This window comes from Boleophthalmus pectinirostris, unplaced genomic scaffold, assembly GCF_026225935.1.
Source record: "Boleophthalmus pectinirostris isolate CB_2022bp ecotype Guang Dong unplaced genomic scaffold, ASM2622593v1 HiC_scaffold_17, whole genome shotgun sequence".
NCBI lineage: Eukaryota > Metazoa > Chordata > Actinopteri > Gobiiformes > Gobiidae > Boleophthalmus > Boleophthalmus pectinirostris.
Window position 1 is genome coordinate 22831030 of NW_026571115.1, and position 16692 is coordinate 22847721.

The window sequence follows — 16692 nt, forward strand, 5'->3', positions numbered from 1 at the left end:
CACTACTTGTACAAAGTTGATTTGAGATACATCTATTTTAATCAGTTTCCTTCCACTAAATAAACAACAGAATTATAGTGCGGTCACAAAAAATTGCTAAAAGATACTTAAAAATGCTCTTGGCAATATATCGATACATCAGCCCATGATAACGATACTGTATCACCACATTTAGTATCACAATATATCAATATTTCAATATTTTTGCACACACCTATAATACATGTTACTTTTTTGGTCTATAGGGTCCTGAGCTGTAAAAGGAAACAAACACAACATATGCAGAGGTTCCAGGATGCTTGTATAATCTTGCCTTTGGCCCGTAGACATAGTTATCTGACAGTACTGAAGGCTGTATGGAAGGGCATAGACCTGAGGCCACAGGGCACACAGCTCGGCTCTGTATGTCTGTGTGTGACCTCATTCCCAGTGGCTCTAATGTGGGTGAAAACATCCATGAGCGCGTGTGCAGGGCCTGTGGAAACATTTGGGTCTGTTGTATAAGTGCACACGGCTCTGCACTGCGCAACCCGTTACACAATGTGCTGGTAGCTGCCATGGCGCTGCGCAGTGTAGTCATGTAGTCTCCATCCATTACAACATAAAGATTGTCCTGATATGTCAATTTGCGGAGCCTATATTACACAAATTGGATTCTTGTGAGCTTTTAGCCATATTATAATGTTGTTACCTCCTCAGAAACATACCTGGAGTTGTGTTTCATTTCATTCACACATCTTTGAGTAACCCTGGTTTACACTTTGTCAGCATCAACAACGCTCAAAATGATCTGTTCTGCCTTGGTATGTTGTTCAATTTAACAGCTACTTTTTATCTTTTGTACATTAGAGATTGGCTGAAATAATCTAAATGATTCTAGTGAAGGTGTATGCAGAGTAAAAACACAGAGGAGCACTTCCTGTATTGCCACATGACGTCAAAGGTGGAACAAAGTGTTTTCAGTTAGAGCCTAAATATGGAGGGTTTGTGTGTTAAACATGTGTGATATCACAAAACACAACTCTAGTGATGTTTTATTATCACACAGATCAAAAATAGCGTAATATTGGCCCTTCTAGATAATAGACTATTATGTATTTTAAAAGTTCAGTTTTGTTTTAGTTGATAAGATCTGCAGAGCTAGTATGAGTCTCAAGGAAACTCAAGCCCAAGCCTGGATAAACTGACGTAATTGCATCAGGGAATGCAAAACTTACACAATGTCAAAAACACAGCATAGTCTTCCACTTTACAGAAGAAAAAAAATTACCTAATCAAAGAAATGCCTTATATCTGCAAGTGTCATGTTGTCACTGTGTGCGCAATGCGGAAAAAAAAAAAAGACATTGCAAAAACATAAATCGTTCTGATTCATTCAATGTGAAAATAGATATAAATGCTATAAATAAATGCTAATTAAACAATGTTCAAAAAGGCAACAAAAAGTAAGATTTGTCTTGAGAATAACATCTCCATATGTGCTGTGTTGATTGCAAATGGATACATATTATAGGGCAGCAGCGTTTTCAATGTTGATTTGATTACTGAAGTCCGTGGATGCCTGGTGACAAAAACAATAAATGCTGTGTATGGACGTCAATAAGGTGAAGACGCTCCTGTCCCAGCTGTCCCAGCTGGCCCCTCTCTGGTAGGGGAATCCCGTCCTAACAGTTTCCCCATTGTTTATGTGTGATCTGCTCTGGGCTGTGCGCTTCCCCTTTCCACTCTCCTCCACCAAACAATCCATGCCCGCACCATTTCCTCTTTGGCCGCTCTCACTTCCTACCTGCTGCTGTCTTCAAAGAACACTTGCATGCCTATGTCTCAGAAGGTCCCTTTTTTAAGCCTATTTTAAACATGCTGTCAGATGACTATTGACTGACTGTGATCCCATGTGGTTGATTAATGGGAGAACATTGTCCAGTTTGATTATAAATCATTTCAATTACCCAATGGGACTATATGTACAGGGTTACGTATAGGCTAACCTAAATTATGTCTGTGACCTACAAAATGTCCAATAAATATGCAGGCTGCATCTTGATGTGACAACTGTGTCTGTGTTAGAACATCCTACTTCGCCTGCAGCAACGATGCACTGTGTACATTATTTACTTTCCATATGCATTGGTCCTAATTATGGCTGAAATGTTACGGCTGAGCTCTCTGTGCCAGGAGCATTCATTAATGCACATAATCTACATGTCAACACAAAAATAATTGGAAAAGAATTTTTTTCAGACTACATATATATTTGGTTTGCATGAGTTTATGATCATCTGATACTGTTGGCGTTTTGCTAATCCTAAAGTTATCTTAAAGCCTCCTAACATGCAGATAGATTTTTATGGTAGGACACCGCAGTAATTTCAATTATCAATCTCACAGAAGCATAGTGCAGTTCTTCCGTTAAAGAAGATATTGGAACATTAAATCAGAGTTTTTGACACACTGGTGATGATGGTGAGAATGCTAAAAGCTCCAGGAGGCGATTATCTCAGAGAGGGCTCCCTGGGGAGAAATAAACTCTTTGGCGTGTTGTGCGTCTGGCGGGCAGGCTGTCTTCTCTTCTCCTTGTGGTCATGTCTGCCGTCCTCACAGTCATCTCCATCAGGACCTACGACCAAATCCTGCTAATTAATAATTGACAGTAGAGACTCATGGCCTTGTTCTTCTTTTATTCTCAGCCTGACCTACATAATCAAGCACCTGATCCGCTCTCCAAAACAAAACCTATTGACATGGAGTTTTCTTCCGGCTTGTGCTCACTAAGGCACTCATTCATGAGCTATTTCTGTCCTGTTTTTTTTTAAGTCAGTCTCCCCCAGAGCACATTGGAAATTAGCCTGTGTATTAGAGAAGCGCACAGCCTAATGTACATCCATGTGTGTCCATGTGAGCCAATGGGCGTCTGGGCCCCAAAGTATTTGGAGAGAGAATGGAACGTTGGGTCAAAGGGTTACCCTCATTTTCCTCTGGCCTTCATTTTGTATCGCTTCTGGCTTTCTCTTCCCTCTTTGTCTTTATTCATTTACCACAACTTCTATTAATCACCGAGATTGCAGAATGTTGCTTCAATTGGGGGTGCTAAAAGATCATACTCCTGGCTTTTAAGATGACGATCCATTTTGGAGGGAATTTACAAAGTTAGACTGTGCCAAGTCAAAGACAAAAGAAATCTGCTGCTTAATGCTGAAGTATGAAGGTAAGGTTACGGTTCCAGGCTGTGGAAGTCTACAGTGGTGAGTAGAATAAACAGTTAATACTAATAAATGTTAACACAGGTGTGCAATGTGGATTATAGAGGGCTGTCTTGTCACTCTTTTGGCATATCACCTGTAAGGAAGAAGGTACGACTACTAAAAAGTGCTCTCACTGTGTAACTGCAAAAGATAAAACTGCACCAAGAACAGCTGCATAGCGTACAAGGCTGACTGGGTCGGCCTTTAGTCCCCATGCATGTACCCCACCTCCTCTCCCACCTCTGCCCTCTTCTCACTAAATCTCTGTGTTTCTTCATTTCCGTGTTTCTGTGCCCATCCCGTCTTAATGAGTCTTTGTGAGGGACAGTAGTCTTTAAGCACTGAAAGGACTTAATGGCTCTGCTGATGGCTGCTGCTAATGTCTTCAGGCTAATGGCCTTGGCCACCACTGATGATAACTATGAACTAATAGCTTGAATGACAGATTGCCAACTGCTTTCAAGAACCCTGTTCTGTGAAGAGACAAAATAAATAGTCTCAAGGGAGCATCTACAAGGTGCAGTCCCAAGAGCCGTCTTTATTGTGGGTGGGTAGGAACATAAAAGTTATGCAGCAGCTGAAAATAGAACATTTATAGGCCTCCTGTCACCAGAATCCAGTCGATGTTTTTTATCTGTTTTGTCTTGGGCATTTGAAGGCCCTGTACCCCACATCTTCCATTCTCAAACAGTGAATTTGTAGCTCTCACAAACCCTTCCAAACATCTTGATTCTTTATAACAACTTTCAGACTCTAAAGAGTCTGCTCTTCCACCGTGGCACAATAAAAAACACCACACACCAAATCCCAGTGCATAGGCTACATCCAAATTCATGATCAATAAAAAAAATGTTCATAATGGAAAGCAGACAACAAGCAGCTTTATTTACTTTACATATTGCTGCCTTAATCTATGGGCGAAATAAATGTTGCACTACTAAAATAAAAAAAATGACCCTCATCACGAAGAGGTAAACCAGCATCAACGCTACACAGAATGTGACAGAGCTGCTTTGCATAAGAACAAATGCAGATGTATACACATATATTTCCAGGCCGTATGGCATTTGTGTGAGCGGTGCCGAGGAAGAATGGCCCTGTAAATGGGAGGCACCTGGGTCGTTACAGCAAATGGCTCCCAAGTCACGTCAGAGTGGCACTCAGATTCTTTCTTGACGAAGATGAGACATTTTAAAAGCCTTACATCTGTCCTTGCGCACGCTGGCTAACAGTAATATTAAGATGGCAGTAAAGCAGAAGATGAAGCTTCATGGAAGGTAAGTGTGAAGTGTGGAACCTCCCATGCAGCTGACTTTTTAGCTAAGCTCCATTTGGAAGGTCATCGAGCGGCGTGATGAAGAAGAGGAGGCTGGAGGAGCAATGAAGAGCTAAGTGTCCCACAGAGGCACCGCCACTTGATAGAGACACACCATTACAGTGACATAGCGTCATTAGCTGGCTCAGCTCTTTGCTGCTGGTCCAATATGTGCTGTAGCAGTTAGCATTCAGCTTGCGTTAATAGGGTAATTCCCATTCAGCAGGGATAGCAGCCTTATGAGCGATGTGTCACATCTATAGTCGGCAAGTGTAGCAGCCATGCAATAATTTCTACACTCACACCCGCATTAAATGACAGTCAATCTTTGCCAAGAACGAAGCCCATCTCCTCCCCCTGTGCCCTGACGCTAAATCACAGCTCGCTGTCTCTATTACATACCTGCAGTGCTCTGTAAATCACTCTTCTCTTTACATGTCCTTCCTCTTACACTTCAGTGCCTCGTGCTTCTCTCTTGTGTATTATAAACTCTTTACTAACTTTTCTCTTTATGGCAGGTTAAAACAGCTCTGCATTTCACAGGGACAAGTACAACGAGGTGTTAACTACAGTTCGGTCAATGAGGGAACTTCAATGTATTTTTTTACAGCCCAATATCAAAACAGCAGTCAATGAAACTGTTGTGAGTCAGTAAAAAACAGCTATATTGACAGTCACAAGAAACAAGTATATGCAGTACCACTCTCCTAGGGCATCTCTTGTCTTTAGACCCAGCTTCTCCTTCAGGAGACCCACAGAGAAGGGCAGATCCACTCTTGTGGACAGACTGTGGATGTGTCCATTTGCAGATCGACTTGAATCTGTAGAGCCAAAGTTCACTCAAGACAGAACCATAATGTCATCCACGATGGCGACATGAGGGTAAGAGCCGGATCGGCCACAAAAGGATCAACTTTGCAAAACTTCAAAACTTTCAGCAGTGTTGGCCAACATCTGCTAAGAACTCTACCTGTGCTGTGAAGCCTCTTAACAAGACACTGAAGGATGAGTCCTCAGACTGAGTGGTGATGATCTCTCGAGTTTCAGTCACAAACATAAAGCAGATCATTCTCATACCCACTGTCCGCTTGACACAGGACTCTATGGAAGCTACTCTTACTCTTTAAAGATTTCTAGAGAATGCATGATTCTTTGGAGTGTATTCTATGTATGTTTTTTTATTATTATTGAAAGGTTGATCATCTTTCTCTAAATATACAACTATTTTCAGCTCTTCTCCTTTTCCGCCCTCGTCATGTTTTGGGTTTTCAGCGGCTGTACGGACAGACAGCCCATTTAGACTCTGTGTGTATAAACTGCTCCTTCTGCGTCCATTTCAGGAGGCGAGGTGCGTCAGAGCGTGAACACTCGCTGTCAGCTCGGATTATGTCCAGTTGCTGGGCACTTACACCGGCTGCCTGTGTGTGTATGTGTGTGTGTGTGTGTGTGTGTGAGTGAACATGTGTGTGTATGTAGGAGACGTTAGCTAACATAAAACCAAACAATCAAATATCCAAACTTGCCAAAGACTGTAAAGACACGTAGCATGTATGTTGTATTTCTGTGATCATAATTTCAGATGCAGACAGCAGCACACTTCACTGCCATCCTTCTTCCTGTTTTTCACTTCTGCTGCTCACACATGACCTCTGCTAACCTCGGGCAGCCTCCTCCTCCCATGTGGCTGCACTCTGCGGGGAAATGCCCTGTTTTTGGCGATGATTAGTGGGAGAAAAGAGTTTGAAAGTAAGAAAAAGGAGCTTCCACGTAAAATGGTGGTTGGTATCAGTGCATAAGAGTGTGCGTGTTGGGCTGCAGCAGATCAGATATCGGTCAGTGAGCATTATGCTGCCTGACACGTATAGTGCACCTACAGTTCACATGGTATGGTCTTCTGGAGGTCCTGATATCACAAAAAGGAACATTAGATCAAATACAAGATGGAAATTCCTGATCTGTTAAAATGCATATGACACGTTTTTTATTTTTACATATTACTTTGAGATAGTATCTGTGTTTCTTACTTTCACATCAGTTAAAGGGCTCATCTTACACTATTTTCTGAGCTATGTTAGAATGTTTTTTCCTCATCACAATCATACCTGGAGTTGTGTTTTGTTTCATTCACACATCTTTAAAACACTAATCTTGCATATTTAAGCTGAGTTCTTCTCTCAAACAGAAAGCACTTGTGATAATGCTTAGGTAAATTAATTGTTTTTTTAAACTCCATACACATTCACTAGAATCATTTGGATGATTTTAGCCTTTGAATTACCAATCTTTACTAAACTAAAAGTAAAAGGTAGATGTTAACTTGAAAATTACTGCTTCATGACATCACAAGGTGGAACAGAGCATTTTGATCTTTTGCGATGTAGACAGTAGGGATGTAACAATATTGAAATCTCTCAGTACGATATTATCACGATATGCATCTCACGGTACGATATTTATTGCGATATTTTGGAGAGGCTGATATAATTGTAAATGGGACACTTTTTTGCTTTTAAAATACCCCGACAAGATTTTGGTGTGAGTTATTTCTGTTGTAATCTCAAGAATTCAAGTAAAAAACATATTTCTTCACGTTGTCTGCGCTGAAATGAATCATGGGATATGTAGTTCCCGATGTTTATTAGCTGTTGCTACTATAAAAAAAATGCATTTAAGCAAAGGAACTTGTAATTCGATATATTGTGACAGCCCAGCGTATTATTGTGAGACTTTTGACGATACGATATCACGATATTTCGCTTATTGTTACATCCCTAGTAGTCAGACTAATAATAAAGGGTTATTAAAACATATGTGAACTCCAGGTATGTTTTTGAGGTAACAAGGTTCTAACATGGCTTAAAGCTTATAAGGGTCAAATTGTGTATAATATAGGACCATTAAATATCAGTTTGTATGTAGAAAGTTGAGAAGAAAATTACAAAATACAGGTAGTAGTGTTGAGTTCTAAAACTGAGCCCCTCTATCTATGTCACCCAAAATTCAGTCCAAAAAGTAAGGACAATGTATAGGTTAAGAAGGCATGTTTCCGATAGTTTAAACTTTCATATAATAAAATGAATGAGTTCCTGTTTACTTGAAATAAACTTGAACTGTTTACTAGTTTAATCATAACTACAGGTTGCCCCATGTGAATATTGCAGGTAACCAGTTATTGATTTACCTCTATTTATGTCATAATTCCCAAAAACTTCTCCCAGATGAATTTAAAATATTATCTAAACATGTATATAGAAACAATTACAAATATGAACAATTACAAATATGAACAATAAAAAGCACAAAAAAGTGTGAAGTGCTTCTGCAAAATTTTCCCCACAAACTAAAATAGAATATTGTCTACTCCTTACGTGAATTCTTTTCTGTTGTTTTCCCTTTATTTTTTTGTTTGTTTTGTTTACTTTGAAAGAATTGATTATGTATGAGTTTGTAAAAGAACAACAATCTCTGTATATATTGATTTCTTCTGTGATATATTTTGTTAAGTGATGCTCTTTAAGGGTGCATTGCGGACTACAGATCTGTAACAGTCACAGTCACAATGTCTCGTTTTCTAAGTATTTTTGAGCTATAAAACCATCTATAAATTAATAAACGCAGTGGTGGAAGAAGTACTCGGTTTAATACTTTAATATTAAGTAAAAGTAGCAGAGGAGCAGAAAAATACTCAAGCAAAAGTAAAAGCATCACATGAAAAAATATACTCAAGTAAAAGTATCAAAGCATCTGTTTAAAAATGTACTTAAAGACTAAAAAGTAAGAGTTTACTCAGATTTTGAGATCTTATAAAGCTTCATTATTCAGGATTGTGTTGAATTTTGTTCAGCAGAAACAGCTGAATCTATCGTTTCTGTCTAGCTGCTTGTATTTATACATTTCTGTTTGCTTATATTATAAACGTATTAAAAATAAACTCCTCTGCCTTTGCAGCAGGTCTCAAACTAAAATAAAAAAAAAATACGTATATTTTTCACTTCAGTTAAAAAATGTAGAAGCTCTCAAATGTTGTAAAAGTGAATAATCTCTATCCACTGTAACATGTACTATAGATATCTAAAAAGCTGACATGACTACAGTGCTTCAGTATTTTTACTTCATTACCTTCCACCACTGAATAAATGTAATAAATTCTACAGTAATGCCATACTGTGGAGCAATCCAGGCAGAGCAATGACATCTCCATAGACCAAAAATCACATAGGGCACTTTTAATTATAATAATAATAATAATAATAATAATAATAAAAGTGCTTCTTGGTGCTTGTGCCCGTCACAGCAGCAGGTCTGAAGGGGGTGGGCCGATGAGCAGTTCACTAGCGCAGGGTGAACTCAGGCTTTGACCACAGCAGGGTGTCAGGGTTTGTAACTTCCTCATCTTTGTCACGCTATGAGCTCTGCGCTGTCTGCACCAGCTCACCACTGACATAAAACTACAGTTCTACGAAACAGACTAACTGGACTTTGATTGCGTCAAGTGACTTAAATTTGAGGAAGGCTTTTGTAGGTTATATGAAAGAGTGTGCACAGTTTTGAGTTTATTTATTTGTATAATATTTACAATTATTACACATACCCATAAACGACAATTGGGTTGGACTTTGGAGAAAGATCTAGCGCACATGTTCCAATCCAAAGTTGTGAGAAAATGAAAAATAAAGAGAGTGAAAATACAGATCTAAAAGTGACAACAACAAAAAAAGAAAAAAGGTTTATGTTGACCATATTTAATCATTTGAACATTTGTGTTTCTTGCACAGCTTCTTCAGATTTCATGTTTCAAATTTTCATGGTCTGTCTTTTGAAAATAAAACATTTTAAGCATTATTTATTGTTTTGTCCTTTCAATTACATTAACTTAAAATTTTAAATCAGATATCCCGACAGTTACTCTTACAATTAATCTTACTTGAGTATCATATATATTTTTTCTCTTACTTGAGTAACTTCTTGGATCACTACTGTGTCCAAGAAATGTCTTTTATTCATTTTATTTACTTTTTTATTTTATTTATTTTACTTATTTACTGCCATTTTATGATTTTTATGGTTTTGCTTTTATTTGCTTTTACTGGTTTTATTGTTTTAGGACTGGTATGACCAAATTTTAGCAATTTACCTTTTTGTGGTCTTCATTTTATGATGTTTGTGCAGCACTTTGGAGGCTGCTTTATTTGTAAAATGTGCGATAGAAATAAAGTGGATTTGGACTATTGGTATCACTTGGTACTTTAACCTGAGAAATATTACTTCAAAGTAATATTACACTTATTTGAGTACAGGTTTTGGCTACTCTAACCATCACTTTCTTGGCCTTTATAGCCTATAAATACTGTCTGTTAGTACTTGTGTTATGTCACAATAAAGAGCTTATATTACACTATTTTCTGATCTATGTTATTTGTTGTTAGTCGTTTCCTCATCAAAAACATACCTGGAGTTGTGTTTTGTTTCATTCTCACAAGTTTAACACACAAACCCTGCTTATTCAGGCTGAGTTCTTCTCTCAAACAATAAACACTCAGTTCCACCTTGTGATGTCATGTGGTGCAGGAAGTGCTTCACTGTGTTTATAAATGCCACACACCTTCATTAGAATCATCTGGATAATTTCAGCCCTGGAATTGACAATTTCTTCTAAACAAGAGGCAAAATATAGCTGTTAACTCACTTCATGACATCACAAGGTGGAACAAAGCATTTTGAGCTTTGGAGTTATAGATAGACTAATAATAATGGATTACTCAAACATGTGTGAATGAAACAAACCACAACTCCGGATATGTTTTTGATGACTTAACAGCATTATGCCATGGATTAAATCTCACTAGAGTCAGTTCTGTGTAATATTATACAGAACTTTTAAAATAAATAAAATAACATAATGACAAATAATAGGACTGAGCCAGGTTTATTTAAATAATGTACACAAAATATTTTCCCTCTCTTTGAAACCTCTTAGTATAATATTTGGTATATGTCGACATCTAGAGGCAGAAACGTGTTACTGCAACATAAAAAAAACCTTAAGTGTTTGGACACCTCACAACTTTTTAATGTTTAATAGATACTATAGGCTATGTGTGCATGCGTGTGTGTGCGTGTGTGTGTGTGTGTGTGTGTGTGTGTGTGTGTGTGCGTGTGTGCGTGTGTGTGTGCGTGTGTGTGTGTGTGTGTGTGTGTGTGTGTGTGTGTGTGTGTGTGTGTGTGTGTGTGTGTGTGTGTGTGTGTGTGTGTGTGTGTGTGTGTGTGTGTGTGTGTGTGTGAACGTCAATAATAGCATTTTATTGCAATGATAGCAGATAATTCATGTTTGTAATTCTTGTTTAATGAGACAGCAAATTAACACTAAATTAACAAATACTAAATAGATTCATAAAAATGAAACAAATAGCCTATAATACATCCTTTCAGATATTTTTATTTGATTTGTCATGTTACAAGTGAAATCTAACATGAGATGGTAGCAGCAACTTCCTTTATGTATTGCCCGTGTTGCCATTTCCTGAGAAGTAAAAGCAGAAACTTGTGAAGTTAGTGTGAAAAAAAAAAAAAAAAAAGAGGAAGAAGTAGATCATCTTTAATGTCCGAACAATGGAGAGACAACACTGGATGCACTGTAGCTATTTCATCACAGGTAAACCTTACAAAAGTCTATCGCATATATTTTTGTTTTGTTGTTTTGATATTGAGAGTGGTGTTTTGTGTGTTATTGCAGTGGTCCTCTTCGCGCTTAATGGTTGGTTGTTTTTTGTTTTTTTTTAATATGCTGCATTGTCACTATATTATAAATAATACCATTTGATCTACTTTATGGAATAAGAGATTAGCCTAATATTTACAAATACAGATGGCCTATGTGTTTTTAACCATAAATGATTTAAATAGTTGATTTTAATTTGGCAGCTTACAGTCAAACAATTTAAGAATCAGAAAAATTTTATTAAATTAAGATTCACCTGGATATATTTAGTTATATATTTATCAATACAATTTTAGTAAGCCTATAAAGAAATATTAATAGCTGTTTAAAACTGAACAAAGATAATAACTGATCACATACTGTGTTGTCAGATGGCATCAGATTATCTGACAAGATCACAGAATGTGCTGGAAGAGTAGAATTTTCCAATATGTCAAGAGTGTGTGGTGGAGACTGGAGTCTGAAAGAAGCTGAAGTGTTGTGCAGACAGCTCTCCTGTGGAAAAGCAGAGGCAGCGAGGCCCATTGGTTCTGACTCTCCCTTTGAGGGCATTCGGCTGAAATGCACTGGAAAAGAATCCAGTCTGACCAATTGTAAACACAGTGGAGGGACCTGTTCTCAAGGTGATGCTGGAGTAGTCTGTTCACGTGAGTCACCTCGCATGTTAATATTCACAATCACTGAATCTTGCAAATTTTACTAATCCCAATATACCTTTTTCAGATGACTTCCCTAAACCTGTCATCTCTGTGGTGCCCCCTGGAGTAAATTGGGGTGGAACTATTAGTATTACATGTGATATTTCAAAATTTAAAAAAATTTCTGAGCTGACTCAAGGAGTATTCAAATTGACCAAAAACTCAATTGAGATTAAACAATCACGTGTCAGTCACAAGGCCATTTTCACTGAGTCAAAGGTGAAGTTTGAAGACAAGGGACAATATCAGTGCTGCTATAAAGAAACAAGTCCAGGCTTTTGCAGCCCTGTTAGCTTCACTGTGACTGGTGAGTAGACATTTTACTATTATACATACTAACATAAGGAGGTTAATATTTCACATTTTGTCCCTTGTAAAGAGTGATTGATCTACATCTTAAAAGAAATGCTATAAATCACTTCCTATTGAAAATTGCAGAACTTTTGATGGGGAAATTCTCAGCAGAAAGCCACAGAACTTTAAAACTGCTCTGTCATCCTCACATTAACCATTTAAACCCCAATCTGGTTGTTTTGGTCTACAGAAGGTATAAAAATGTTTGATGGAACCTGTCAATTCATGACATAAAAAGTACATGCTCACTGAATTAAAGATTATTTAACATGCACTTCCATTATGACCCCCAGTTGATTTAATGTGAGCATGTACCATTTCTGCCTCCTCTCCTGACCAGCAGCAGCTCCAGGTCAGGCTCAGCTCAGGCTACACAGAAGGATTATCTTTGTATGTGTTTGTATTTGAACTCTTATGAGCTTTAAGTCATGTTATAATGTTGTTACTTCATCAAAACATACCTGGAGTTGTGTTTTATTTCATTCACACATGTTTCAGCAACACTTTATTATTAGTCTGTCACCATCTCCAAAGCTCAGAGTGCTCTGTTCCACCTAGTGATGTCATGAAGCTGTAGTTTTCAAGTGAACAGCTCCTTTTACCTTTTGCTCTGTAGAGATTGCAATTCCAGAGCTGAAATTATCCAAATAAAAGTGAATGAGGTAACAACATTATAACAGTGATCAGAAAATAGTTTAATGTGGGCCCTTTAAAATGTTAATAGTTTGCTAAATTTCTGTGGCTAAAGAAAAGCAAGAAACAATTTACACAATTTCTACTTGAAGTATAACTGGTTTAGAGGAACAGTGAACAACGGCTATCTCCTTTTTGCCAAAGTGCATTTTTGTGTGTCCATATTACGAATGCAAATTTTGGCTTGTCTTTACTGCAGATTTAATGTTGTTATATTAGCTTTAACGTTAAAGTTAAGACACATAAGGATGCACCTTTGTAAAAGCAGAAGTGTCCTGCGGTCAGGTTTCCCCGCATTTGTAAATTGTTTAACATGTGGTAAACTGTAGAACCGCAGCCAGTCATGAATCAGTGCTAGTGCAGACTTTGCAGCTCAGTGAGGGAATTCTGGAGGTTTTGAGCTTGAGAAAAACATGCAGTTGACATCTGTATATAAATGTTAAAGCAGTGGCACCCAGGTTGAGTTGAGATTGTTCCTTTTCAAAACAGTAAAAGAACATTTGAACAGACAAGAGTCTTTACAGGCAAAACCAGTGGAGCTGAAGCATGCTCTAAGTCAATAGTTTTAGTGATTACTTGAAGCAGCACTATGTAACTTTTCTGCTTGGGGTACAGCCACCTGCTTGTGCTTGTGTCCATGGAGATGGTGTGCCTGGAATGTTCCACAGTATGGCAAAGTATTTAGTTGGCATATTCAATTAGGTGTTTTTGCTCAAAAGTACCTTGAAAAGCTCATACACTTACTGTGAGCAGTGTTGCCTCTCCACTGATCTAACCTGTAACTTGCCCTGGTGTCCCCTGTTTGTTTCAGTAAAGATAGATATTAATGCTACACTGTGGAACATTTCTGACAGCGCAAAAACATCTCCATGGAAGCAAGCAGCTGGGTAAATGACATCCTGGGCCAGAACTGTGTTTATGGCCACTTAAGGGAAGAGGTTTACAGAGCTAGAGGACTTATGCTCAAACTTATTTGCACAACAAAATGTCTCAGAAATCTTGTTTAAAGAAGTTTTATTTCAAAACTCTACATAGGCAAGTTCCCATATTTCATTTTAAAAACTCAGAATAAAGCATGTATCTTCCTTGAAAATACAAGTTATTGAAGCAGTGTTCTGAAAGTAACATATCTTTTTTTTTTTTACATTTTTCCCAGTGGACCTGCCCGTGCCCAGCCTGTGTGTGTCTCCTCCTGCTGGGGGACACTGCTCCTCTGACACTGTCCACATCACCAGGGGAGACAGTTTTGTCCTCCGCTGCTCTGTCTCCTCAGACGTCCCAGAAGGCCTGTTTTTCTTGTGGTTCTCTGGCTCCAACAGCTCTGTCCATCAGCCTTCAGTCAACCACTCAACCTCCTTCCACTTTCCTGTGTCCCAGAGCCAACACCAGGGACAATACAGCTGTGTGTATCAGGTCACTGGGGCAGGACACACGTACACCTCCCCCATATCTGCAGTTGTCAATGTGATCGTTAAGAGTAAGTATCTCTAGAGCAACAAATGCATAGCCAGATTCTTCAAGAAGGGGTGTTCATGTGAACAAGCTGAGTAGCTGCTTCTTGTTTACTCAATATCCATTTTCATATTGCAAAGGAAAAAAAAATCTGTGCTAGTGCAGCCTCTGCAGCTCAGTGAGGGAATTCTGGAGGTTCTGATCTTGAGAAAAATGTCATTTATATATAATTTATATACAGAGGTAGTTGATGTCTGTATAGTGATGTTAAAACAGTGGCAACCCAGGTTGAGTTGAGATTGTTCCTTTTAAAAAGAGTAAAAGAACATCTGAAACACACAATTCTCACAACACCCTTTACAGGCAAAAACAGTGGAGCTGAAAAATGCTCGATATAATCATATTTGGCCCCGCAAGATCATATCAAATATGTATTAAAGCTGGCCTGCCAGCTACAGGTAGACTATGGAGAAAATTTTGTTAGTATTTTATATTGTGCTTGGTCTGGATTCAGTGTTTGAGCACAACTATTGTTAAACATCTATTTTAATAAGAAAAGGTTTAACATTACATATCTCTAAAGAAGAGAAAACATGCATGTTTAGTTTGGCCCATGATTTAGTTTCAGTTTTTAGTTTTGGCCCTCTGTGAATCTGAGTTTGACATCCATGCTCTAAATCAGTAGTTTCATGGTGATGCTGTGCCTGGAATATTCCACAGTATAGCAACGTATTTATCTTGCATTTTCAATTAGGTGTTTTTGCTCATAAGTACCTTGAAAATCATGTACTCTTACTGCGAGCAGTGCTGCCTCTCCACTGATCTTACTTGTAACTTGTCACCTGTTTGTCTCTGTGACACTATGATATAGTAAAAACATCTCCATGGAAACAAGCAGCTGGGAAAATGACGTATTAATTCATCATGTTTTTCTTGTATGTGTGTTTTAGAACCTCTGCTTCCCATTATCCTTCCTGTGGTGGCAGTGAGTCTGTTGCTTCTTGTCTTGATTGGATTGTACCTCTTACACAGAAGAAGAAGAAGAAGAAGACATGTTGTCGAGCTCACAAACTCAGCCCCAGCTCCAAGTATGTTCTCATCCAAACACCAAAAGACTATGAACCATAGTCTTTAAAATTCATAATACTAATTCCTGACAGGGTTTTACAGAGCTGTGCTGGTTCATATTAACTTGGGTTTTAATAATGACTGTATATTTCAGTGAACGCCTTGAACCGTTATGAAGACTCAGATGATGAAGATGATGCAGACTATGTGAACGCTCCAAATGGAGGAGAGGATGAGGACAGTGAAGAGCCGGACTATGTGAATGTGACAGCGGTCCATGATAATGATATTGTGGAAATTTATGGAGGCGACAATGACAGTATTTATCAGAACTGTTAATATAAGACTTCTGAACAGCTCCAGCCAAGTGGCCCAGTGACACAGCTCAAAGCTTTTCTTTTTTTTAAATAGAAATTATACTTGTCAAAAATGTGTTTGAATGCATTATTATATGTGAACTAAACTTGGCTCCCACATGAGCCCTTTAAATATCAGTCAGTTTACCCACAAATGATTCACTTTATGAATGTCTTTTGGACAAAGACAAGGCGATTGTGTTACCTCTTTGTACCTCTATTTGCAACATCACTATGTAAATGATGCATTAAAAACAAATGCATGCTCTATCCACATTCTGTTAGGTCTAATAGATCACAAAAACTTAGTTGAGCCATTTCCAAAGTCTACTGTGCCGTGGCCCCCCATCAGTGCAAAGATCACACATTGCCGCTCTAATAATATTTGACAACATATAAAAGGGTGTGTAATATAAACAAAGCAAAACAAAATATATCTTATACAAAGTTGTGTGTGTACAAACCTTTTAAAAATGGAACAATTTGCCACACACATAGAAGTCAAATGAATTATTAAAAAAGGAATAAAAATAGATTCTATCTCAGATTCAACCCCCTTCAGGGCCAAGTTTGACCCGTGGGCCCCACATTCAACACCCCTGATCTAAACCATGAAGTACTGCAAAAGGACCACTGATGGTGAATGAGTAATACAGCTGAGAAAACTCTATAATGTCTTATTTAATAAATAACTTATTTCTTATTAAACTGAAGCTGTGGTTGGTCATGTTGCCAGCCATGTTGGTTGTAGGACCACTGTTTGAGATATGGCGTTGTGTTTTTATGTTAAGTGTGA

The 16692-nt window shown here is 38.1% G+C and overlaps 1 protein-coding gene across 2 annotated transcripts; it reads left to right on the plus strand.

Moving 5' to 3' along the window:
- The first annotated feature begins 11071 nt into the window (after nt 1-11071).
- Nucleotides 11072-16166, plus strand: LOC110162262 (uncharacterized). Of its 2 annotated transcripts, XM_055152260.1 has the most exons (7): nt 11072-11209; nt 11291-11311; nt 11647-11922; nt 11999-12280; nt 14177-14497; nt 15423-15560; nt 15695-16166. In XM_055152260.1, the coding sequence occupies exons 1-7, from the start codon at nt 11167-11169 to the stop codon at nt 15877-15879; spliced, it is 1266 nt and encodes a 421-aa protein (XP_055008235.1). In that variant the 5' UTR covers nt 11072-11166; the 3' UTR covers nt 15880-16166. The 2 variants fall into 2 exon arrangements, with proteins under 2 accessions (XP_055008235.1, XP_055008236.1); XM_055152261.1 differs by lacking the exon at nt 11291-11311 and having other exon boundaries at nt 11127-11209.
- The last annotated feature ends 526 nt before the right edge of the window (nt 16167-16692 follow it).

What these genes read in the sequence shown, in the direction of transcription:
- LOC110162262 (XM_055152260.1), top strand. Translation starts at nt 11,167, where the DNA reads ATGGAGAGACAACACTGGATGCACTGTAGCTATTTCATCACAG. An exon ending in CTGTAGCTATTTCATCACAG is followed by an intron (nt 11,210 to 11,290) that starts GTAAACCTTACA and finishes GTGTTATTGCAG; the next exon opens with TGGTCCTCTTCGCGCTTAAT. An exon ending in TGTCAATGTGATCGTTAAGA is followed by an intron (nt 14,498 to 15,422) that starts GTAAGTATCTCT and finishes TGTGTGTTTTAG; the next exon opens with AACCTCTGCTTCCCATTATC.